Source organism: Strix aluco, chromosome 21 (genome assembly GCF_031877795.1).
Source record: "Strix aluco isolate bStrAlu1 chromosome 21, bStrAlu1.hap1, whole genome shotgun sequence".
Taxonomy (NCBI): domain Eukaryota; kingdom Metazoa; phylum Chordata; class Aves; order Strigiformes; family Strigidae; genus Strix; species Strix aluco.
This window is the reverse complement of record NC_133951.1, coordinates 10,978,306-11,002,705: the sequence shown is the minus strand read 5'-3', so window position 1 is coordinate 11,002,705 and position 24,400 is coordinate 10,978,306. Positions and strand designations below refer to the sequence as shown.

Here is a 24,400-nt window from a genome sequence, read left to right as displayed (position 1 = left end):
CATCAGCTTTAACTTGCCTGAGAATGAACAACAGCATTTTCTTCCTTTCTCTGGCTAGAGCTAGAACACAAGATTATTGTGGCTGAAGTGCAGAACTTACTGGACTTTGGCTTTATGACTTTGAAACAGCTGCACACAGTTCAAAGCCTTAAGGCTCTTTGGAAGTTGACATGTTCTAGTTGTATATACTGTTATCAGAGGTCAGTACCACATGTATGTCAAAGTAAAATTTAAAAAACACTACACTGGGTAGCTGAAGAATCGTACAGAGGGGTACTTGGCACTGGCAGTAGTTGCTCTTGATTTTTCTGAACAAGGAAACATCTCCAATTTAAAATAACATTCTTGCCTACATTAGTGTTTGTTTTCTACAAGTACTTTTTTCAAAGAGTGAACACCTCAACTTCAGTGAACCTCATCTATACTGCTTGTTCTATACAGCTTGAATTTTCGCATTTCAAAGTATATCTTAGCTTTAGATTTGACTGTCTCTTTAAAAAAAAAAACCTAAAGTTTAATGAAAGCAACACTTGTTTGAAGATACTACAGGTATAAGCATCTACTGAATTGTGCTTCTGGTTCAGTGTTCAGTTAAAACAGACTTATAAGCTACTTGTGGGACTGAATATTCATCTGAATGAAAGCTCATCTGAGATAGGGGAAAATGGAACAGGCATAATGCTACATTTCCTGAGGTCTAGTATAAAATGGGTGGCTGGGGACAGAGGCCTTCAGAGAAGACACATCAGTACATGTTCAGAATAGCAAATAAGATGTTAAAAACTTCATTTTACTAATAATGTGATTGAATATTAATATAATTCAGCATATCAGTATATCGATATAGTTTGGTTTTCATCATACTAAATAAAATGATAGTATATTGAATTACACCACCAAAATTTATGTATGCCCTTGGTTCCTAAGACTGACTTTATTTAGTCTACAGCTAGGCTCTAGTCTAACATTACTCAGCAACACTGTGGTGTCTTATAAATGTACATGTCACTGATTCTAGAGCTGAATACTCAAATTCAGTGCCTAATACATGTTATGAAATAATTTGGAGGGAAGAACTGGACAAAAGCAGCTCAATAATTTAAGCAAGAGCATATGCTCACTTGTTATGAATGCCATCCAGCTGTAGGGTCTTAAGTTTTTTCCCTTACTCTTGGAGAAAGGAACCCATCCAGACAACAGCTTGGAACAACTAGGCTATTCATCTTCTCCAAAGTGCCTTTTGAAAGGAGTCTTTCTCTCCATCTGTCTTGAGTATGGAGGCAGTGTAGGGCCTCCTACCTAAAATTCCTCTTCCTGCTCTACTCAATTCACTTACAAATATGCTTATTTAACTATACCAGCAGACTCAAAATAGGAACTTCATGTTCCTAATGGAGATACATTTTGTTCTTGGAAGTGGACAGGGGTAGGTGAGTAGGTTAAGGGGTTAGGGTTGATTTCTCTGTACTGAGCTAAGCTGTGTGTTGGAAAGGAATAATCATAGTCCTGACTCTGAAAGTTAACATACCTCTCTAATACATCCATTTCTCCACCTATAAAATAAAAATTCTTTATGTCTTATTCAGTGAGCACTTCCACATCGACAAGTGATAAATCTTAAATAAGAGATGGGATTAAGAGACAAGGTATTCTGGTTCACACTATTCAAAAGCAAATGATTCTTAGCACCTTTGATCTACTACAGCCACACAATATCCACAGTAGAGATGTTAATACTCATAATGCTACAGGCTCTGTGAATATTAGTGCAGAAGATACACCAGATACCTTTGCTAGATTCTCAACGATGTTTAGATGGCAGAATTCACAGGTGTTTTTTCCAAGATCACAAAGGGAGATAGTGAAATAAGTACCTCAAAACATGTATCTGTGTATTTGTGTGTTTAAAGAGTCACCACAATCCTTTGCACCCTTGTAAGAGATTACAAAAATTAGCCTGACATAAGCAATCTAAAGCTAACTGAAAGATTCAGAACACAAATTGAGTATAAAGGTGTAAGCGGGGTTAGGCAATGTTGTCTACTACTGTTGCTGTGTCTGTATCGTACTGTGTCTAGAACATGGCTCTGAGCCTGTGCAGCTGCACCACTGAATATAAAAGAGTGCAAATGAATATAAAAGAGATGCAGATAAAAAGCTGGATGTAAGAGTGCAAATTGGGCTAAACCCTGCTGCCTGGTGCCATTGTGACAGTGTTGCATGCTTGACACTGCGGCAGGTTTGTGGGTTTAATGAGGTTCTCAGCCTGAGCAACAAGTTCATGAACAAAAGGCACTTCAAAAATCACTATAGAAGAATGCAAATTAAATTACACACTGGACATGTAACTGGCATGCTTATGCCATGACCAGTCTTGGGTTGTACATCATACAGAACCATAAGCAAGGGCCTGAGAGAAAATGAAAATGTGAACACACTTACTTGCTGATGCTAGGACTTCAGACTCTCTGGCATCCCAAAGCTGTGTAGATTTAGCAATGAAAGAGGGCTGGTTTTAAGAAATGCAAGACGTTTGCATGCCTTGGGCTGGCTTTCAATTTGTATTGCTTTTGCTCAGGAAACTGATACCCTGAATTCAAGTGGTGGCATTAGAAACCCGACAGGGCAATTGGTTTATGTAGATTTTTAGCCCTCCGGGGGCTCTGGCAAATGGGAAAACAAGGGAGAATACAAAATAGATTAAGCCCATCTTCGTTGCATAGTGAACTGCAGACACAGCAGTTCAGAGAAAGTAGATGGACAAAAATGCAAATGGTGGGGCCTTACGTGATCTCCTCAGTCTATTTTGCTTTATCACGACCCTGGCTAGGTAATGGTGAGCTGCAAGAGGGTTTTAATTTTTACATAATGGGTGAAAATTTAAAACACGGCAAGAGATGAATATAGCAGTGGTCAAGGGGTGCTGCTTGGCGCTGTGGGGGCGGGCGGCCGCCGCCTCAGCGCGGTGAAGGAGGGAACTCGCTCCTGAGGGGAGACCTGTTGGCTCTCGTTTTGGCGGGCGCTGCGGCGGGGGGGGTGGAAGAGCCCCGTGATGAGCCCCTGCCCGGGGTGGAGGGGGGGCAGAGCCCGTCGCCTACCTGCGCTCACAGCTGTCCCCTGCAGGGGTGCGCGGCCGGCCGAAGCCCTGGGGCTTGGAGCTGAGGGGTGGCAGCCCGGGGGGGCTCCCCTTAGGGCGCGGGTCGAGCTCGGGGAGAGAGGACCGGTAACGGGCGCGCGTCGCTATTCAGGTGTGGGGAGACGGTGAGTCGGAGGGGAGCCCGGCGAAGGGGGGGGGGGCGGGGGAAGACGGCAGCCGCGGGGCAGGCTGAGCCGGCGGCGGGGGAGCGCGGCGGGGAGCCCCGGGAGCGCCCGGGGCTGAGGGGAGCCTCGTGGTGGTGGGCGGCGGCGGCGGGGCAGCGCGTCCTGACAGGTGGCGGCGAGCTGAGGGTGAGGGAGGCGGGGGGCGCGCACTATGTGCCGGTGGAGGGGAAAGCGGCCCAGGGCGCTCGGAGGAAGCGGCGGTGGGGCGGGCAGGCGCCGGGCAGCGCGGCGGGGGCGGCCGGGGGGTGCGGAGCCGCCCCAGCGCGCCGTCTCCAACATGGCTCTCGGGGCCGGCGGCGGCGGCGCCCCCTGGCGGCGGCTGGCGGGCGCGGCCGGTCACGTGAGGCGCTCGGGGCCTGCTGCCGCCGCCGCTTCCCCCAGTCAGAGCGGAGCGAGCCGAGGCAGAGACGAAGAAACAAGATGGCGGCCGGTGGCGATCCGGAGCGGGACGCCGGCAATTCGGATTGAGCCCTCGGCCCTCACAGCTCGGCGGCCCCCCTCCCCGGCCCGGATCCCTCGCAGGGGGGGGAGCTTCCCCGTAGCCGCCTGTCCGGACTCCGAGCGCCCTCCCGAGCCTTCCTTCCCCCTCCCTTCCCCCCTCGGCCAGCGCCCAGAGATGCGGGGCCGGCGAGGCAGGCCGCCCAAGCAGCAGCAGCCGGCGGCGGCCACCGCTCAGGCGAGCTCCCCGGCTCCGCCCGCCCCGGCGGGCCCCATCGGGGGGCTGAGGTCCCGGCAGCGGGGCAGCAGCCGCGGCAGGTGGGCGACCTCGGCCCAGGCGGAGACGGCGGGGCCCAAGCAGAAGGGAGCCGGGGCTGCCCAGGCCTCTTCCCCCGCCACCGCCTCCCCCAGGGGGGGCAGCAAGAGGAAGGGAGGCAGCGGCAGCAGCAGCACCCCTGGTGGGGGAGGCAGCAGCGGTAAGGGTAGGGGCAGGGCTGGGGCTGGAGGAGCAGGGGGAGGAGGCGGAGGAGGCAGCTGCAACAGCCAAGGCAGGGCTGCCTCGTCCAGGAGGAGCATCAGCAAAGTGGTGTACGATGATCATGAGAGTGAAGAGGAGGAGGAGAGCATGGTGTCCGAGGAGGAAGAGGAGGGAGACCCCGAGGATAACCAGGACTCCGAGGAGGAAGAGGAGGAGGAGATAATGGAGGAGGAGGACGACGACGACTCTGACTACCCCGAAGAGATGGAGGATGAAGACGATGCCAGTTATTGCACTGAGAGCAGCTTCAGGAGCCACAGCACCTACAGCAGCACCCCAGGTAGAGAGTCAGTGGGATGAACTAAAACAAGTCGAGGGCACCCCACATGCTCCCTCTAGGTTTGCAAATACAGTCCGCACGCATTCTTCCTCCCATGCGTGTATGTAAGGGATGCCTGCAAGCACTCACAGGGAGAGAGGGGTATGCAAATTAACGACTGGCAACCCCACGGATGCAGGGAACATTAGAAGATGCTTACAAGCACATGCACTGAGAGGAGGGAGGGAGGGAGGGCAGTACATGCTGCAACAAGGGGATGCTTTGCAAATATGCATGGAGATTCTGGTGACTGCAGAAATGCATGATACACCAGAACGTGTTGCAAAGAATGTCAGAAGTGTATGGAGCGTTCACTTAATATTTAAAAACAAGGGAAACGAAATGCATGCCTTGCAAAGAGATCCTTTCAAATATATACAGGAAAGAATGGCTTGTGCTTGCAAATATAACTTGATGTTAAAAGGAAAGGAAGCACATGCAACTTGAAGTGGCCTAAAAAAAACCAACAACCATAAACACTGAAAATTTTCAGGCTTTTGAAATCAGAGGTATAACTGGATCCAGCATTTACTGGCTTTAAGGCAAAACTAGCTTTCCAAGGAGGGAAATGAGGTGCATTGTTCAAAATGGAGATTGCATTGTTATAGTTTGGGGAAAAGTGCACAGGGCCTCATTGCAAGGGTGTAAACCTAGTTTTAGTTAAACACAAAGATTAAAAGGTGGAGGTTGAGTCAAAAGTCTTGGTTTTAAATACTGCATTTATGTTCAGATATGGCAACCTTTAAAAATCATATTGAGGTAAAAACTCGTTAAACATCATTGTAATTTTTTTTTTTTTAACCTCCAGTGGCAAATTTGGGCTCAATTTTTTAAGGCCTGCACTTCTGTTTGCCCTTAATTAGTTCATTAACCATGTGGGGTTTAAGCTTCAAAAATTCTTTTATCTAAACTTAAGCGCTTTGAATTTATTTGAATTAATTCCAGAATGAAGTTCAAGCTTCAGATTTTTAAATTTTTTAAAAGTGTCTGAACCAGAGAGTTGTTAAACTTAGGGATAACCTAGGAGTGTTTCTGAACTGGGCTACAGGATAACAGACACTGCTGTTGTACAAGTATTTGGCCAGTTTGGAAGGAGGAACAGGTTGTTGGTGTAAATGCATTGCATCTTAATTAAAAAAGGAGTGTAGTTTTGAGTAGTTAGCTGGACTTCTTAAAAGGGGGAAGTACTGGCTACTAAATATGTCATTTGTTTTTATTTTGGTGAGTTAATGGTATCAGCTCATTATGTGACTTCATAATAATCCTTTAAAAAGCTCTGTATGTCTATATATTTTAACCTATATGCTCAGGAACTTAAATGAATCAAAATAAGTACATACATTACTAAATTAGTTTAATTTAATTTAGATTTTTTTTTTTTAAGGTGTTGGTTTACCTGTTGCAGGGATGTCCTGCAATCCAATTGAAATTTTTGAATATTTATTAAAGATTGAGGTCTGGCTTCATAGAAGAAAAAAACTGAAGTACTCTTGACTTTTAACTCTTCATTTTCTGTTTAGCTGTGGTAACTTTAATTTTTATTACTATTTTGGGGGGCTGCTTTCATCAGGTAAAGAATATTTTTATTACTTTAATTTGCTAGTTCAGGAAAATATTTTTTTGCATGAGCATCCAGGTTTAAAATGAGCTCTACAGAGTATGGGTGTATTCAATTTTTGAAACGTACTTAAGTGTTTTGGCAATTAACGAGATACCTCGGTGTGCATTGTTGTGCAAGCGTAGACAGGTTTTATGTGCTATTTAGGTGTATCACAAACCATTTGGGTAATTTATATGTTTATTTCTCACTTGGTGAGGGTAACTTCAGTTAACTTTTTAAAGATAAGTTGAAGTGTAAGCATTTTCATCCTTATGTGCTTTTTTTGTTTTGTTTTATACTGAGTGTTTGATAGTTAAAACATCTGTGTTGTTATTTTGGCAATTTACTGGCAGTTCTCATTACTTCAGTATTTGCCTAAAGGTCTCCCTCCCTCCTTCCCTCTCTCCCAGACATGCTGTTGCCCTTTTGCAAAGAAAGTACGAACTTCTCATTCGATCTGCTCAGTCTGCGCCTTGTTTCTGCTGAACTAATATGTAGGCACTGCTACACAGTGGTGGCACTAACTGAAATCATAGTCTTATCATAATCCGGGAAAAGATACTTGACATTAGAACAGCATTAATAGGCAAGGAAAAGATTCACCTAACCTCAGTATCTCTTTATCTGACAGCAGCCAGTGCAAAGAGTGTTAAGAATAGGACAAGCATACAGTGATACCTCTTCAGAGTTCCTTCATGAGCTCCAGTGCTCTTTGCCTCAGGTGCATGCTGTGCCAGAACCGGTCTTTAGCTGTGTTTAATAGGGTTTTTTTTCCTTCATATATTTGTCTTCAAACCAGACAAATTGCAATGCATAGTGACAAAGTTCCTGTGGTTAACTGGAGGGCTTGAAGGAGTGTCTCCTCCATTGTTTTAAACTGGCCCCTGACAGAGTCAAGCGGTGCCCACTGAGTTTTTTCTGCTAGAAGAGATGATGAATGATCGTTCTCTACTTACCTTTCCCTCAGTCACGTGCAGCCTGAATTACTGCCACTTTCAGGATGTAGTCTTAGGGGCTGAAGAGTTTATTTTTTGAGAGCAGGGTATTGAAAAATTGCAATCCCAATCAAACTCTCCTACCAACCAAAATTTTACACATAAATCACATCCCACTTAAATGGGTGACAGACTTTCTACAGTTTTTTCAAACTTAGGTTGAACAATGAATTAAAAGATCACAGTGCGGTGTTTCCAGCCAAGAAAGGCTCAATTTCTGTGCTCTGCTGGGGAGTTTATGATAGATGTATCCTGAACTTGTATGTAGGAGAAGTTTTTTACTATATTATTATTCAAGTATTTAAATAAGCAAAATCTTAGGAATGGCAAAATGCCTTCAATAACACACTTAAAAATGATACAGTGAAAGCTTATTGTGTGAATGCATATGATTTTTGTCATTGCTTTTTCTTCTGCTGGATGGACTTCTGGTAAGGGGATTTTGTGTGTGTGAACAATGTCCCTTCTTTCTTATCCCTTTGTATCCCCTGAAGTTATGTGTACTTTTAGAAGAGGTATCTTATATGTCTTGCATCACTAAACATTTTTCTCATTACCTGTCTACTGTAAATTCTGCTTTAGGCTTGTCATAATTGCATTATAGATATCAAGTGTTTTCCATGTGTTGCAGAATTTTAAAAGAAAGATTTAATTAAGAAGCCTAGAAGTCCTTCGTTTTTTCTGTTTCTTGTTTTTCTTTGTCAAAAACTTGGAAAAGTAGCTTTAGGAAGAGCTATATATCTAGATTTTGGCTGAGATAATAATCATCAGTCTGTCTAACAAGCAAATGCACAACAGTGAAGTGATGAGCCAAAAGGTTTGTCTTAAAATACATTAAATGAAATTTTTAAATGAATTTTGCTAGTCTGTGAGCATTTACAGTGATTGACCGTCACTTCTGTTAAGCAGCTACTTCACCAGTGTGCTTTTATCTTCAGAGTGAAAGAAATTAACTGGAAGTGAGGTGCTGCATTTTGTATGTCTGTAATAATTTTATATCTTAACACGTTTTCATGCTCTTGAAGAACTGTTTAAATGGAGATATTGAGATATGACAGTAAGATAGGCAGCCTCTTTAGTCTGTCATGTGAGAAGATTTACCAGCCTCCCAAACACCTTACCTAGGGTACCCTGTTCTCTAAATTAAACCTGGCATGCTCTTATTTTACCATTTAGTAATCTGAACTTTGGCTTGTACTCTAGAGGAACTATCACTAGTTCATCATGGCAGTCATGAAAAATATAGAAGACGAGTCCTAGCAAAGAAACTGTCTAGAAGGCCAAAGGAGTAAATCTGGTTGAATCTGTTGTATTGACATGCAAATTTGCAGTTTATCTGAAGAGAGCATTTGTCATTTCAGTCATCTAAGAAGGTCTGTGCAGCAAATACCGTCCTGTTATCAAAGTATGTATGCTGTAAAAGGTAGAATAATTTGATGTACTGCAGGTGAGTTTATTGTGCAAACTTTTTTGGTAGGTCTGCAGTAAAATTCCATAGCTGACTGTTGTATTGCATAGAACTAGTGTAAGGTGAATAAATGCAGATTTCAGTAGACTGAGGCTGGCTCTCAGGGCTCACTAACTTCTGAAATTAGTTACAGCTTAGACTGAGTGTGTCCCAGCTAAGAAATTGTCTGTCAGAATGTGCCTGAACATCGTTGTTAGTGCTACCTTTGTTGGTTTTTTTTTGCATGAGTTCTAGGCACAAAAGGGTTGTCCCTCTGAGTACTTCTCAGAATGACAGTGTGGGATCTCATCTGCTATTTGTCTTGCATTAGTTATCCAAATATTAAAATGATACCTTAGAATATAGGAGGTTTGTATTCCTGGCTCCTACTGAGAGTGTATTGATAGCCTTAATATTGAGAAATTAAATTCTTAGTATAAAATCAGCAGAGAACCCTAGTTTGATTAGAAGTGTACTACTGACAGATGTGCAAACTGAGAAAATAAACAGCTGAAAGTTTTAAAGTTTCCAAAGAACACAAAGACCTAGTTTTGCACAACGCAAGGCAGTAGTTAAGTCTTAACTTAGGAGCTCATGTTGAGAATTTCTGCGATATGAGCGCTCTCAGGAAGGTGCTTTCGGGACCTAGTCTAGTAATTGGTTATTTTTTCATTTGTGCTTCAAGTTCCAAAGCTTTTGTGGTGCTTGGAATGTCTCATTTTTAATGTAGGTTTAGATGTTAAGTTTAATCTGGTTTGTGGTTGGGTGGTTTTTTTCTTTTTCCAGGTAAATAAATAAATTTCAGTTAGGTACAATTGTGGCAGAATAATATTCAGATTGGAGCTGCACTTACAAGTAGTTACAAATGCATCTTATTCTTCCAGAAAATTTTTCTGGAAGAGATTATTTGACTTGTGAATATTAGAAACATGTTGATTGTCATGTTAGCATTTTTAAAAGGGAAAAAAGTGTTTTGTATAAGTCAAAGCCTTTAATTTTGACCCATCCCAAGAAAAAGATTTAGATTTTTCTATTTTGGTACTCCTTTTCATAATATATTCTTAGTTTATGTTAAACTGATTCATTTTACTGTTTTTTCTTCTTTGGTGTAAGATGAGCAAATGCTCTCCCAAGAGGTTGACTTTTAATTAAGGAACCAGTTTGGATATTGTGACAAACATGTAGCTATATTCAGTTTATGCATTCTGTTGTGGGGGAAAAAAAAAGAAGAAAAGAAAAACACAAAAAATGTTCTCTTACACATTTTCATCAACTGTTTCCAGTTTTCTCAGTGATCTGTACATTCTCATTTGAAACTTGCCTGGTGCAAAGTAATATGGGACAGAAAATGTCTGATTATTGTATATTTATTAGCGCTAAACAAAAATAGGACAGCCTTAGTAAGTTTAGGAGGGTGGTGAAAAGCCGAAATTTCCAGGAGGAAGGAAAACGTAGGAGAGGGCATCTTCTCTGAGTACTCGTGGTTCCAGGACATCATATAACTGCCAATTGGTCTTTAGGTTGAGAAGTTTCTATAGTGACTCATGATCTGGAAAACAAAACCAACCCAGTTGTATTTTACTAACGATGGACTTTTATGTAAGAGTAGTGTAGTTTGACTTGACTTGTGGAACTTGAAGCCAAAAAATAATCTGGGCAGGGGAGCAAATCAAAACTCCACTTAATTTCTAAATTTTGAAAGGATCAACATTTTAACCAAATAGATTAAATAGATGGAAATATTAAAAAATAAAAATAAAGATAGATTGGCTTTTTCAAGTGCTTCAGTAAATTCTGGTTTTGGGTGCTCAGCCTGTTACTTCAGTTCAGAACTTCATTTTATTTCAAATATCATTAGTGTGTTTGCTTAAATATTTGTAATATAAATTATTTTAATAGATTATGGTAAGCGTAGACTGTAATTATCAATATCTATAATTAAATGTGCCATGTGAATAAAATTGTTTACTCTTTAATCTTAATTACAGGCAGCTCTTCAACTAGAGAATTAAAAATAGGGAGAGGCAACCATTGCAGACTACTTCATCACTTTTGGAGACAACTAGTGAAGGAATGTGATTTAAAAGAAGCGTGTGCTAGATAAAAGTATAATGTTGAGACACTCAGGATGATCTGGATCCTGTAGATAGTCCAGTCGTGGCAGCAGAAGGCTATCGGCACATCAGTTATCCTTCTAAATAAAGCTATGGAATTTGAATGGTGTAGAAGTGGACGTTTTTTCTCTTTGTACTGGCTCAAACTTGAAGGTGGAAATTGATTCAGGGGTTTGATTAATATGCAGAAACAATCTTAGAAGTATACAATTAATGTGTAATAAAACTTGAGTCCATTTGGGGAAACTTCAGTGTGAGTAAATTGACTTCCTTTAGAGAGGATACATGTAGATTAGTTTGAAGTTCAGTCAGTCAGGTGGTGGTGGTGCTGGAAGGAGAAGTAACTTCTAGCAGATGCTAGTACACCTGCTCTGAAATCCTCTTGAAGTTTTTTGTTTTAGACAAAGTAGTACATATTGCATTTTCGACTTGAAGCAAAAATCTGCTGCTATGAGAGGAGATTTCCACAAATGGGAAATTATTCAGGGCAAATCATAAAAATGATTTAGCCAAAGTTATTTAAACTATACCAAGAGAAATTGAAAATGGCAGTAGGTGACGCAGTAATACAAAGTTAAGGAGAGAGAGCAACAGTGTAATTGTGACTGCTCAATGTGATCATTGCACTGCAATATTTGTTACACTATTTCACTTCCATGTTATTATTTTGAGTACAAATTAATGTCACGCACATATGTAGTGTCTCAAATCAAAATAACTTTGTTATTGTGTAATCATCAGTTGTATAGTCTACACAAGCTTGCACTTCCCTCTTAAATATTTACATTGAAGTAATTAAATTGATTATTTAATCAATTTGATTAAATAATCAATTAAATTTCAGTTAACACTTTTTCTCACAGATAGTACTCAAAATTCCCTGTGGAGGGCAAAATCCATGATGAATGACAAGAAGTAAAGCAAAAAAAAAGTTGTTGTCAAATCCCAGAATCTCTAAAATAAATAAAAACAAAATAATTTGAACATATAAATGTTTGAAGAGACCAAAGTTGTTCGGGTTTTTTTGTCCATGAGTGGATGTCAGATTCAAGCATTAGACAATTTGCTTTGTGGAAGAGAGGAGATTTTTTCCTTGAAAGTGAAGAGCTTGAAAAGTTGGATATGCTTATTGTAGGAAAACATTTTTCAAATTTTGAGGGATATTTTTGTGTATATGAAGGAACAGTTGGGTAAACATGAACTGTGATCTTCAGAAACCTTCACAGAAGTTGAAGCTGCTTCTAAGTAGTGTGAGCTGTATGGGATGTCAGAACACTGCAGATAATTAGCAGTGAAGAAATTGTTATTATCAGAATTGCCAACAAGCCTAGCGTCCTTATTTGGAGTTCAAAACTGCCTTTCTTCAGCTGTCTGAGCTAATGGCAAGGGAGGGCGTTATCCAGCCAACCCCTAGAACACAAAAATTTCAGCTCAAAAGAGAGACTCCAGCACTTCGACATCATTATATCGTATTCCGTTGGCCTACACTTTTAATCAAAGTTCAGCAGCCACTTAAAATGCTTCAAGATTTCTGAGCACCTTGGCAGAGAATGTCCATCTTTTTCACTGGACATTAGGCTGCTCGGTTTTGTTGGTTTGGTTGGGGGGGGAGAGTTTTAGTTTTTTACATGTATATGGAGTGTTTCTTGAGATTGCAGTTGATGCATCGAACAGTAATACATTTAAGCACAAATTGTTTGGAATTTCTGAGTATCCAAATCACACTTCGTGATCCTTTTCTTGACTTCAGATTCTGTTCAACCTAGTACAGCGAATATCAATGACAAATTGAAAATGAAATTGGAAAGAAAAAAAACAGAACGTAAATACAAAATACCGTGCCCCCAAGCCATTCAAGAAAAATATGTCTAGGTACCATTTCTTTCTAAAATGTTCTGCATCTTTGAATACTTTGCTTTTTTAGCTCTGGAAACCAGATTATATGCAGTGCAGAATTGTTCAAAGCAGTTTGGTGTCTGAAGAGAGAAATTATTTGAGCTTTTGAGATGTGGTGTGTGGTTTACAGTATGGATTGGGAGTGTTGAGTGGTATAGTGTAGTAACTGTGCTGCATACTGTGAGGTGTAACACAAAGTAGTGGACAGATGAAGCGTGCAATATATTTTTCCTTACTGTCTAAACTATCAGTTTTACAATTACTTTTGGAAGTTCTCTGCTTTATACCAAAGCAAATGTGAAAATATGTAAATTGGTTTAAATAGAAGGTGAAGAGTGGTGTGAATCATGCAACCACACGGTTACATTGTACTTGCACCAAAGTACAATTCTTTATTACGGTATTGTGACATACTTTGTGTCCTGATAACGTGTTTATTCTAGATCTCTAATTGCACCAATATGCTTCCTTTGTAAGAGGAAGTGTTAGAGAACTTTTTTAACTTTTTCAGAAAATATAGGAATGCCTTATTTTAAGGTTCTTTTGTTGCTTCTCCTGTTAATTTGATGTAAAAAATATACCAGTGCTTATCTCTTGTGAAAGAGACATCAACAAAGATGGTGTATGGGGAGTCTGGTTTTTTTCAGTGAAGGATAAAAACAATGCATAGGACAATTATAATTTTGTTCTCAGTGTAGAAAATCTCAACAAATGAGAGGAGATAAGGAGTCTTTGCTTCTTTCAGCAGTGTTCCTTCATTCTAGTTTATCTTTGCCTAAAATTACTTGGAGGGCTTGTCACTTCTGATTAATTTAGGTAAACCAGGGTTATCATTCTTGCTGCTCTCTTCCTTGAAAAGCTGTTTCTTTTATGGCTTTACTGTGTGACAGACACGTTTTTCTGCTGCAATTGCAAACACTGAAAAGAATCCTAGTTTATAGCTCTGCCAGCTTTTTGTGATATTTGGGCTCTGTGAAGACCATTAGTGATTTCAGAATATCTGTTCTGCATTGTTGTTGTCTTGCATGACAGCCTACTAGGACCGGTCCTACGCTGTCCTGCAGCCTTGAAGGAAGCTTCAGGACCCTAAAGTAGTTTAATCCATGAGTGTGCGTGTGTGCTTTTTGCTTTGGAGTCTTTTAATTAAAGCAACTCTGGTTTATGCATATATGATTTTTGGATCACGATGATGGAAAAGTTGGGTTTAATCTAGATATTTCTTGCTGTAAGAACGATTGCTTTGTGCCTGGCTGTGAAACTCCCGTGTTTTTGTGCGTTTGCCATGATTAAAACATTTTCCACTGATTTGTGCAGAAGCATATTGGAAGACAGTCATACAAGCATTCTTTCATTTTCCACAGTCAGAACTCAAACTTAACTAAACTTGGAAATTTATTTTTATACGCAGATGATGTTGACCCATTACTTCTGTAATGGAAACATCTGGCAGTTCATCTTCTATATTGTTTCAGAATGTCTAATTTGTTGCATAAGATTTCATTCCTTAAAGTTTGAGGGAGAAATGTATCTGGTGTCATCTTGCCATACTAGCTCAAAGATTGATTTATTTTTCTTCTGGAATCATTTGGCAAACTGTCTGTTACACATCAAGATGTTTCTTAAAGGTAGCTTTTCTTTTTGATAACTTGTTTTTCCCTTTTTGGTGAATTAAAGTTTTAATGATGGTGTTTTTAGATTCAGCAGGATCTGTCTTTGGTTATCTGCTTGCCCTAGCAGGACTTCTTGTTGTTTTGTTTTTTTTCCCCATTCCCTATTAGACTTATTTCCTGTATTTATGGGAGTATTGGAGGGAGTAGGGTGGGTTGAACAAATGCCACAGAGAACCATTTCATCATAATGGTAGCATCTAAGATGACTGGAACTTACTTTATCTCTTAATTTCCTTGAACCAGTTGGGAGGGGGCAGTCCTGTTACGCGCAGAATTTGATCAGAAAACCATTAATGTGAAATTTAAAATTCCAGAATACTGCTTGTGTCACTCTTCAGTCTCAGATCACACAATGTGTAATATATGTCACTTTTTATTAAAGTGTGCATATGAAATAGCTGTTATGGACAGCTTATTTTTTCCTTTGGATTTTCTTGGAATAAAATGCATCCTGCCAACCACTTTTCCGTATAGAATTGATAATTACGAAATTCAGTTGTAGACCAAAATCTTAATATGCTTACCAGTGGACCTAAAAGCAGTTTTCATCTCAGTTCTTGGTTTTAAACCAAGATATTTATGGGATAGTTGAAACTTGATTGTTTTTTTTAAAAAAAGGAAGTAGGTTTAATGAGTGCATCCTAATACTTTAACTGATAGCTGCAAAATAATTGCATGTAGCTGGATACTTTTTCATTATTTTGATAGAAGATTGAAATATTTCATCTGTCTAGTAGTGCCAGGTACAGAAACTTTCCTCTCTTGTTTTTCCTTCTGCTTGGCATCAAGGATAGTGGAATTAAAGGGAAGAAAGGGTAGCATCCCATCTGAATTAGCATCTGAGACTGAATTAATTATGCTCAGTGTCTTTTGTTTTAGGTGGTGGGACAGCTCTTCAGATTAGCTTTCTGTGTTAAGCTTTGTCCTTCCATAATGCTACCTCCTCTATTCTGTGGATATCTCTCCTGTTTTATTGAAGCATGGGGGTGGGGTTGTTTGGTTTGTTTTGCAATATTGGGAGTTCCTGAAGCATTTTCATAAAACATCGTGTTTAACTTTCATGTCTGGCTTGTAGATATCCAGGAGAAATATTCTAGTTAGAAGGCAGTGTACAAAGTGATTTAGGTTCTGTTTTGTGTTTTAATTTGATTGAAATTGATGTCCTAAGACATCTGCTTGAAATGATCTTTCCTGTATACTATTGCTGGGTAGGAGAATAGCTTGCAATATTTTAATACAAAAGATCTGTTGTTTGAAGCTTGATGCTTCAAGTTTAAAGTTAAAATTCCAAAAAGGAATGATAAACTAGTCATGCTGAATGAGTAGAAATTCTAAATTAATATTTTGGCTAAGGGAAATGTCTTTCTTTTTAACTCGTTTAAACAATTAAAATTCTAGATGTCATTTTAAAGATTCAGTACACTATATGGGGAATGCAACTGCTCTGAGTGCCTAAAGCAAAACTTCAGATATCTTGTGTGTTTTATTTTCATACTGTTAATTAAAGTATAAGATTATTAGCTGAATTATCACATTTATGTGAATCCTTAATTTGCAGTAGTTTAGAAAGTTTGACACAGTCATTGATGATAGATGTTTAAACATGTTGATCTCTGAATGGCAACATTCTTACTGTTGGTTTTTATTCCAGGTAGGAGAAGACAAAGAGTGCATCGTCCTCGTTCTCCAATATTGGAAGAAAAAGATATCCCACCCTTGGAGTTTCCTAAATCCTCAGAGGACTTAATGGTGCCTAGTGAGCATATAATGAATGTTATTGCCATCTATGAGGTACTAAGGAACTTTGGCACTGTTTTACGCCTCTCTCCTTTTCGTTTTGAGGACTTCTGTGCTGCTCTGGTAAGTCAAGAGCAGTGCACACTTATGGCAGAGATGCATATAGTGCTTTTAAAAGCAGTTTTACGTGAAGAAGACACTTCAAATACTACCTTTGGACCTGCTGACCTCAAAGATAGCGTTAATTCCACTTTGTATTTCATAGATGGAATGACGTGGCCAGAGGTTCTGCGGGTATATTGTGAGAGTGACAAGGAATACCATCATGTTCTTCCTTACCAAGAGACAGAGGACTATCCTTATGGACCAGTAGAGAATAAAATCAAAGTTCTGCAGTTCTTAGTGGATCAGTTTCTTACAACAAACATTGCACGTGAAGAGTTAATGTCAGAAGGTGTTATTCAGTATGATGATCATTGTAGGGTTTGTCACAAACTTGGGGATTTGCTTTGCTGTGAAACTTGCTCAGCTGTGTACCATTTGGAGTGCGTGAAACCACCTCTTGAAGAGGTACCAGAAGATGAATGGCAGTGTGAGGTCTGCGTAGCACATAAGGTGCCTGGAGTAACTGACTGTGTTGCTGAAATCCAAAAAAATAAACCATACATTCGACATGAACCTATTGGATATGACAGGCATAGACGAAAATATTGGTTCCTGAACAGAAGAATCATAATGTAAGTAAACTAATAATTTCATATTTTCTGAACAATAATATTGTATTTAATGTATTTTTGATATATCCTGTAAGTTGCTGTTGCCATCTGAAAACTGTTTTCTTTAGATAAGACCGTTGCTTGCTGTTCTGTAAGTAGATTTCTAAAGACCGTGTAATTAATCCATCAATTTTCTCCAAAATAAGTATTGTCATAATCTATATATAAAAAGGGGAAAAAAACCAGGGCCTTCAGCTTGATTTTAATGTGCCTAAAACATGTGAATGTGAAGAAAAGAAAAGGAATTTTAATGAGAGCTCTGAAGTTTCTTGTGAAAGTTAATGAAAAGTAGTTTAATTCTCTTTGTGATCCCATGGTTTATGGGACACTAGTTCTGGTGTACTATCACCTGCTTAGATAGTATTTGGCTGTTAGATGCTGGTACTGGTTTGACGGTCTGCCTTTGAAGCAAAGACTTTGAAGCATTCAAAGGTATTCACCATAGCTATTAACTAGAAATGCATAAGATGTTGTATGTGAACACTTCTATAGGTGCAAGAATTGCAAAATTGCAAGAAATGCCTGTCTTCAAGTGATGTCCTGTTATGTATGTTTAACACAAGTTCCTGTTACTGGTTGGTCTTGAGATGCTGATGTATCTCAAAACATTAATAATAATCAAACCGTTGTTAGTGAGGGCATTGTGTCCTGGGTTTTTTTACCTGAAAAGTTGAATCTGAAATTATAAAAATACTTCTACATTTTTCACAGGAAAATAGCTAAAGATTGTTTTTTCTTGTAAAAGACTGTTCTTATGTAATTGTTCTCATAATGGAGGAGAAGTAATATTTAAGTGAAATTAATGGTATTATTAATTTAGGAAAAATGAAGAGGTTTTACTAGATTTCTTGAAATACAGTTTCCTATTCAGTATTGTGAAGAAAATAAGCCACAGCTGGATACCCTAACAGAATTTCATACAGAAGAGGTTACAGTGAATGTTAAGCTATTAGCTAGTGTCTTTGAAAGGGATTGTGAGGACTGTTGGTGGTATTACATCTTGCAACAAGACTCATTTTAGTCCTTTAAAATATAGTGCCCTTTCTCTAATGTATTGCTAGCTGATGCTTTGAAGTGTTATTGCTGCTCTTTGTTTCCTATGTTGTTCTTCCACACTTGTAAAAGAGTCCGTGTTTGATTATTTTTAGTTTCTCTGGGTTATAAATGCCACAGTAGTGTCAAGTAATCTTTTTTCAAAGATGTAGGGAATCTTTTATCTTTTTTTTTTTAATACGCTATGTTTATACTCAATCACATGCTTTACAGTATATGCTGTATCATTCAGACGGTTCAGCAGGATGTCATGACCAGCCTGAAACTGTTGATACCCTGATTTTTCCATTGCCTCATCCATCATTTTCTACCTTCTGTTTCCAGAAAATTAGTTGCAAGTTTGATTTTTCACAAAAAAACCTGGTTGTGAAGGACATGTAGCTGATATTCTTTTTGCTCTAGTTACCTGTGCTTTAATAACTTATAGTCTTCTCTGTGCGTGGTTTTTGTGTCTTTCCTTTCAAACTCTGAGGAAAAAGGTTGTTCTAAAGATTGGTTTGTCTCACTGTACTGGCAGAACGATTATGTTCTGCTCACCATTAGAGGTCTGTGAATAAACATAAATCCAGAGAGTCACTCAGGAGGTGATTTTAAGATAAATAGGCAGGCTTTTTTTCCCTCCAATACATAGGCAGGTTGGTAATTATTTTTGACTGAACTTGATCTGTGAAACAGGTTTTTTTCCCAATGAAGTGGAATATTTGATGTTCAGAAAGTTTTGATACAGGCAGTACTTCAAGGTATTTCAGACTAAAATAAATCATGCAGGTGCTTCTTGATCCTTTGAAATCTATACATGTGAAAGTTTGTTCTCTAGCACATCGGTAATAATTTTTACTGCAGTGGAAAAGACATCTTCAAAGGTTAAATGTATTGAATTTTTTTTTTTTAATGATCTTGCATTCCTATTAGGAGTTCAGTGGGCAAAATATTTGTTTCAGAAGTCATAAATTAAGTTTTATGAATGTAAGTTTTGTATCCTAATTGGGATTTGTTTAAAGAGAAAATACATCAGTATTCCATTTAAATCAAAATAGGTGAGGACTGTAAACAATACAGCAAGAGGAAAAGTTTTACTGGATTTTCCATTTTACTGATTTTTTTGTTAGTGATTTAAAGTATTTCAGACATACATAGAAAAGCATTTTTACGTTTACAAAGACAAGAAATGCAGTTCATCCATTAATTGTTTCCTGACTTTCTTTTGTTTTCTCATGCAGATCATCTAGGTTGAAAGATTCTTTCCCTGCTAGTCCCTATCCTTCCTGTTGCTATTAGATATCAGGCCTTCTGCTAGGGTAAATATACCTGTGTATGCTTCCAACACAAGCTGTTTCTGAAGTATGTGGTTTGGATTAAGAATTTTTCAAATCCTCCTGATGGAAGCAGAAGAAAAAACAGCTGTTCTGGTGGGTCTACAGCAGCAGTACTCTTTAACAGAGCAGTGTGGGAAGTACAGAATCAACCAATAACACTGGACTTTTCATAGAACTTTGACATAATTAAATTTATGCATAATGTGCTTTAAAACTTTATGCTAAAGCCAGTTCATAAGGGGACAAAATTATTTACTGAATAACTAAATTCCAGAGAATTACAGCTTTAATTTACATAGATATTAAACTCTGTATTTTCAGTTTTTAATATCCTTTAGATTCAGTAAGCATGCTGTATTTAAAAACCAACCATCTACATACTGAACAGGGTCAAACCACACCAGATATCTTGAATAACTGAAGGATAACTTAAAGGATAACTGCCAAATGCTAAAACCGGAGATTCATGAAATTAGAGTGTCCTATCAACTTTAGTAAAATGAATAGGGTGTATTCACCAATCCCATGTGATCAGATATATCAGTGGAAATTAATAGATCTAAAACTAATCTGCACAAACACAAATTTGAAATCTTGCTGAGGGGGATTAGAGAACTGAAATCCTAAATTCTTGCTTTTTTTTGTTTTTCAAAGGGGTTTTGGGGGCCTTTTACTTCTCCCATTATAAAGGTTACAAATCCATCATACCACTGGTTTTCCCATCTTTTAAACGTTATGTAGACTTGTTGTTCACTGATACTTTTATGTATTAGTGTTACATGTTATTTCCGTGCTCATCACTTGCCTGAGGGTAATAAGCCTTGTTGAAGCCCATCATTGTGGTTTTGTTTCTCTTTTCCATCTTTTCTAGTTTACAGAGATGGAGAAGTGGACACTGAGGAGGTCTCCTCTCATATATCCCCATGAGCAAATATCAACAAGATGTAAAAAAAAAACAAACAGGAGAAAATTAATTCCTGAGGTTTTGTTTCAAGCTGTTAAGAAATTTAGGATGATGTCTCTGGGTCAGTTGTGTTGGTTTTGCCTATTAAAGTTATTTCTGCAATTAACAACAATTAATTGACTTGCATTCTCCTAGTAAACTGCAGCAGTGTTTTAACACGTTAACTTTCCAGAAATACTGAGATGCTTTGGATTTGTCGTATGGCTATGAAAGAAAATAATGAAACATTGTTTGGCTTTCATTTTGATAGCAGAAATAAGACACAAAATGTTATTCCTGCATTGAATGTATCTTCTTCAATGGTCAAAAACAGTTTCAGCTTTTTTTCTGCAAGATTTGTCATGTGGTTTATGTTCTTAGTGGGTCCTCCTCTGTTTTCTCCAATTAACTAAAAAGGTTTTGGATCTTCATTGGAATAGATTACTTTAAACAATTTACTGAATTCTTCAGTTTCTAATTGTGTCAGCATGGAATTCAGGATGGGGTGTATCTACTTTGCTGCTTGAAAGTTTCTAGCTTCTTCTGTGTTGTCATTTTCATCAGTCTTAAAACTTGCCTCTAAAGCCTGCCAGTGAATAGTTTCTGGCAGCGAAGGAGGCTGAAAGAGGTAGGAAATATTTGTGTGATTCTTTTCTCCCTTGCTTGGCCTCACTTAATCTATGTGACTCAACTGAGTCCCCTGGAGACTAAGGAGACCTGTCCAGCACCAAGCTGGCAAATCTGCCTGGCTTATCAGGGAAAAACATTGGGAATTGGTCCTCGTGTGGACTTGCATCTTTCCATCTTCTTTTTATGATAGCCTCTCTGATCTCTTCAAAGGGTAAAAGTAGTGTCCCTTTAGCCAATGCAAGAAGGTGTTCAGGGAAAGTTAGTTTAACTTTGCCAAAGTGGATCACATAGAATGCTTTCTGCGGTAGTTCTTTGGCTGTTAGTGAGTTGGTAATGAGCACTCCAAGGCTTCTACTGATGTACACCTGAATCTTGAAAAGAAGTCTGACCAAAGATGAGTTTTGTGTAAGCATACATAACAGCAAGCTTGAGCCAATTTCATTTTATATCTGTACTTTTGTCAAGCTAGTTCCCGAACTTCTGTTACTAGGGTTGTGATAGCCTTAAATTACAGAGAAATTCTATGCTGAAAACCCTATATAAATGAAGTAAAAGGGAAATAAAATACTCTTGGATAACCTCATTGTCCATTTCTAGAATATTATCTGAGCAATTCTCTAATGGGTAGGACTGGAATCACACATGGAAAGATTAATTAGCTCTAGGTGCCTCATGCAGAATACTCTCTTCTTTGTGGTCCAGTGTCTTGATTCTTCACAGTGTGCCTCTGGGTTTTATTGGCCTGTAATACAACATACCTTTACTAGTACTGATGGCTTTTTCTTGAGTTATACAGGGAAATTGAAGATAACAGCTAATTGCTTGTCAGTCCAGTAGAACCTTGTAACACTAGAATAGAAAGAAGTGTTGTGAAAGGAGAAGACAGATGCTTCTTGGGATTTTCAGGTGACATACATATGCATCCTGGATGCATTAGCATAGCTGTATCAGTTTGATTTGCTAAATGGGGGGCGAAAGTGGAAAAAGAAGAAAACACTTGGATGATCACCATGGGAATTTGAGCAAGGTGTACAAGCCTCTGTGCCCAGGCTGCTTGTCTGGCAAATGGGTACTAGCACAGCCTTACTTCATGGAATGAGACTATATAAAACATTCATATTGTTGCATATCTAGGTCATGTAAGAAGATGTATAAATGGCATATCTATCTAGCAAATAGTAGTGTAATGAGCTAGGGGTTCAAAATGAAAGGTTAAAGTTCCCTTTTTGGTGAGCTAAGAAATAATTAAACTATAAACTCAGCACCAGCGTTATATTCTGCAGTCATGTTTGTAAGGAGCAGAACAACCTTACAGTTGCTGCTCTGCCAGTGTCTTGCTCTCGCCACTTCCATTGGACATTTGCCAGGGAAAATTCAGAAGGCAGACTTGCCCTGTCCTTTTTAGTTAAGCATTTTGTTTCATCCTTTTCTTTCCTCTTGCTGTATAAAGCTGTATTCTTGCATTCTCATCTCCTCTTCCATCTTAGTTCTTGGGTGTTTCCGTTACCTTCCTTTTCTGTGGCTCAAACAATAATAAAGGTGCTGCCATTCCTATTGTTAGTAAATAATTTTCTTGGTTTAGAGGAAATGTCGTTTAAATAATCTTTCTTTAACATGGAAGTCTACAGGCATAGACTATTCCATAGTGTCAAATTATTATCAATGTTCAGCTGCTACTTTTTGATGTGTAGTATGTGGGCAGTCTTCCTGAAATTAGCTGTTTTCTGAGAAAACTTGTCAAACTTAGCCATGTTAACCTGTTAAAGCTAATGGAAAGTTACTGGTAGCCTAGAGGAGTAAATGGATAAAGTAGAATTAGTTGCTTTTTATGAGCAAAGGCCTTTATGAGAGAAATGATAATATTTCTTTGCAACACACCAGGTTTTATCATCAAAACCAAAAGTCTCTTTTGTGGTAGTGGTTGTGACAAATTAGTAGTTGAATTTTGAGTAATGTTGCCATTATTGACTTCATAAGCACCTTATTTTAGTAGTGTTCTGATTGAGTTGCAAATATTACAGTTGTTTCATAAATAGAATGTGGAAAATAGTAGATAGATGACAATCAAGTTTGCTTTACAGTTATTTGTCTTTCTGAGTATCTGAGGTAAATTTTCACTGTCTTTAATGTATAAGCCATGTGGAGGCACCAGTAGAGAGGAACACAAAACAAACCTTACCAGGGTAGATCTTTCAAATTACAGTCATCTTACCAGTCCTATTGACAATTTGGTTTAGGATTATTAGTGAGCCGTAGGTCTCTAATGCTTTTACAAGTCGCAGTAGTTTTGCTCCTCTTCCCCACGTGAAAGCCAGGCCGATAATTGTGTCACCCTATATGGTGTTCCAAATATTGGGAGTGCTAGAGTGTGTTGTGGCAGTGAGTGGTCCTGCCCCCAGCCAGCCTGGATCTGGCTGTTGGTGCTGAGCAGGACCTAACAAGCCGAGCTGAAATCAGGCAGCCTTCTGCAGAACCGCTTCGAGCGTCCTCCTTACGCTCCCCAGCACTGTGGGAGAGCGCGTTACCGAGATATTCACAGAGCACCCTTGGGTCTGGTGACCCTGTAGAGATGCTTTTGACACTGTGGTTCTCCAGTAGTTTTGTCTGGGCTTGTGGTGTCATGGAGCACCCCAGATAAAAAATGTGGAAATCCCTTGGTCTTTTCAAAGGATCTTATTATGAGTCTTTTGTCCCTTAGTGGTGCTCGCACAGGTGAATGCCATAGAGATGCTAATGTAAAGTATTTTATGAATGTGACATTCCACACTTTGAATTTCTTAACTTTGCTATTTCCTGAATATGCAGTCAGAAACACTGCCCTTTATAGATTCTGGAGCCGTACCCTCTTTCACTGCAAATTGTTTGAGAGTTAATAGCAGATTACTGGTTACAGTAACAGTAAATATAATGAGAATAAACATTATTGCCAGATTGGACTCTTCAGAAGCTTTCCTGAGGAAGTTGTCATGTGAACTGAGGGAATGAAGAAAGGGAGGGGAAGTGAGAAAGGAGTATTTGGGTACTAAACTGGATGCATATGACTGTCCTCAAGTGACTTGTTTATTCACACTCAGGTATTGGTGTTTAATAGTTTTCTGCAAAAAACAGGCTGATATTAATTTTTGTCATTTATCCAGATATTTTTAAATCAATATTTAAAATACTCTTACAGAGAGGAAGATTCAGAAAGTGAGAAGGATAAGAAAATCTGGTACTATAGCACAAAGATACAGCTGGCAGAGTTAATTGAATGCCTAGACAAAGATTACTGGGAAGCTGACCTATGCAAAACTCTGGAAGAAATGCGTGAAGAAATTCATCGGCACATGGATGTGACAGAAGACCTTACTAATAAAGCAAGGGGCAACAACAAGTCTTTCCTTTCTGCAGCAAACGGTACGAATATTTTGTTTAATGGGAATAGATGTTGCACTTTGACTCAAATACTATTAATATTTATCTTATCATACGAAGTTGATGGAGAAGCATCATGCAGGTGTACCAGCATGGCTCTTTAGTTCTGACTTCTTGTAGGACTATGTATCATGTATTCCAGGATGTCCTGAATGATTCGGATTCTTGATATGCTTAGGGTGTGCCAGATAGT

The 24,400-nt window shown here is 39.1% G+C and overlaps 1 protein-coding gene across 23 annotated transcripts in view; it reads left to right on the top strand.

The window, feature by feature from the left end:
- The first annotated feature begins 3,702 nt into the window (after window positions 1-3,702).
- BPTF (bromodomain PHD finger transcription factor) overlaps window positions 3,703-24,400 on the top strand; it is a 56,591-nt gene continuing 35,893 nt past the window's right edge. For 20 of the 23 annotated variants that reach the window (XM_074847440.1, XM_074847435.1, XM_074847454.1 and 17 more), the window contains exons 1-3: window positions 3,703-4,577; window positions 15,990-16,812; window positions 23,966-24,189. In XM_074847440.1, the coding sequence (XP_074703541.1) occupies window positions 3,938-4,577; window positions 15,990-16,812; window positions 23,966-24,189 (1,687 nt within the window). In that variant the 5' untranslated portion in view covers window positions 3,703-3,937. Of the gene's footprint in view, window positions 4,578-15,989; window positions 16,813-23,965; window positions 24,190-24,400 lie in introns of those variants that run through there. The other 3 variants (XM_074847452.1, XM_074847449.1, XM_074847450.1) reach the window with 2 other exon arrangements.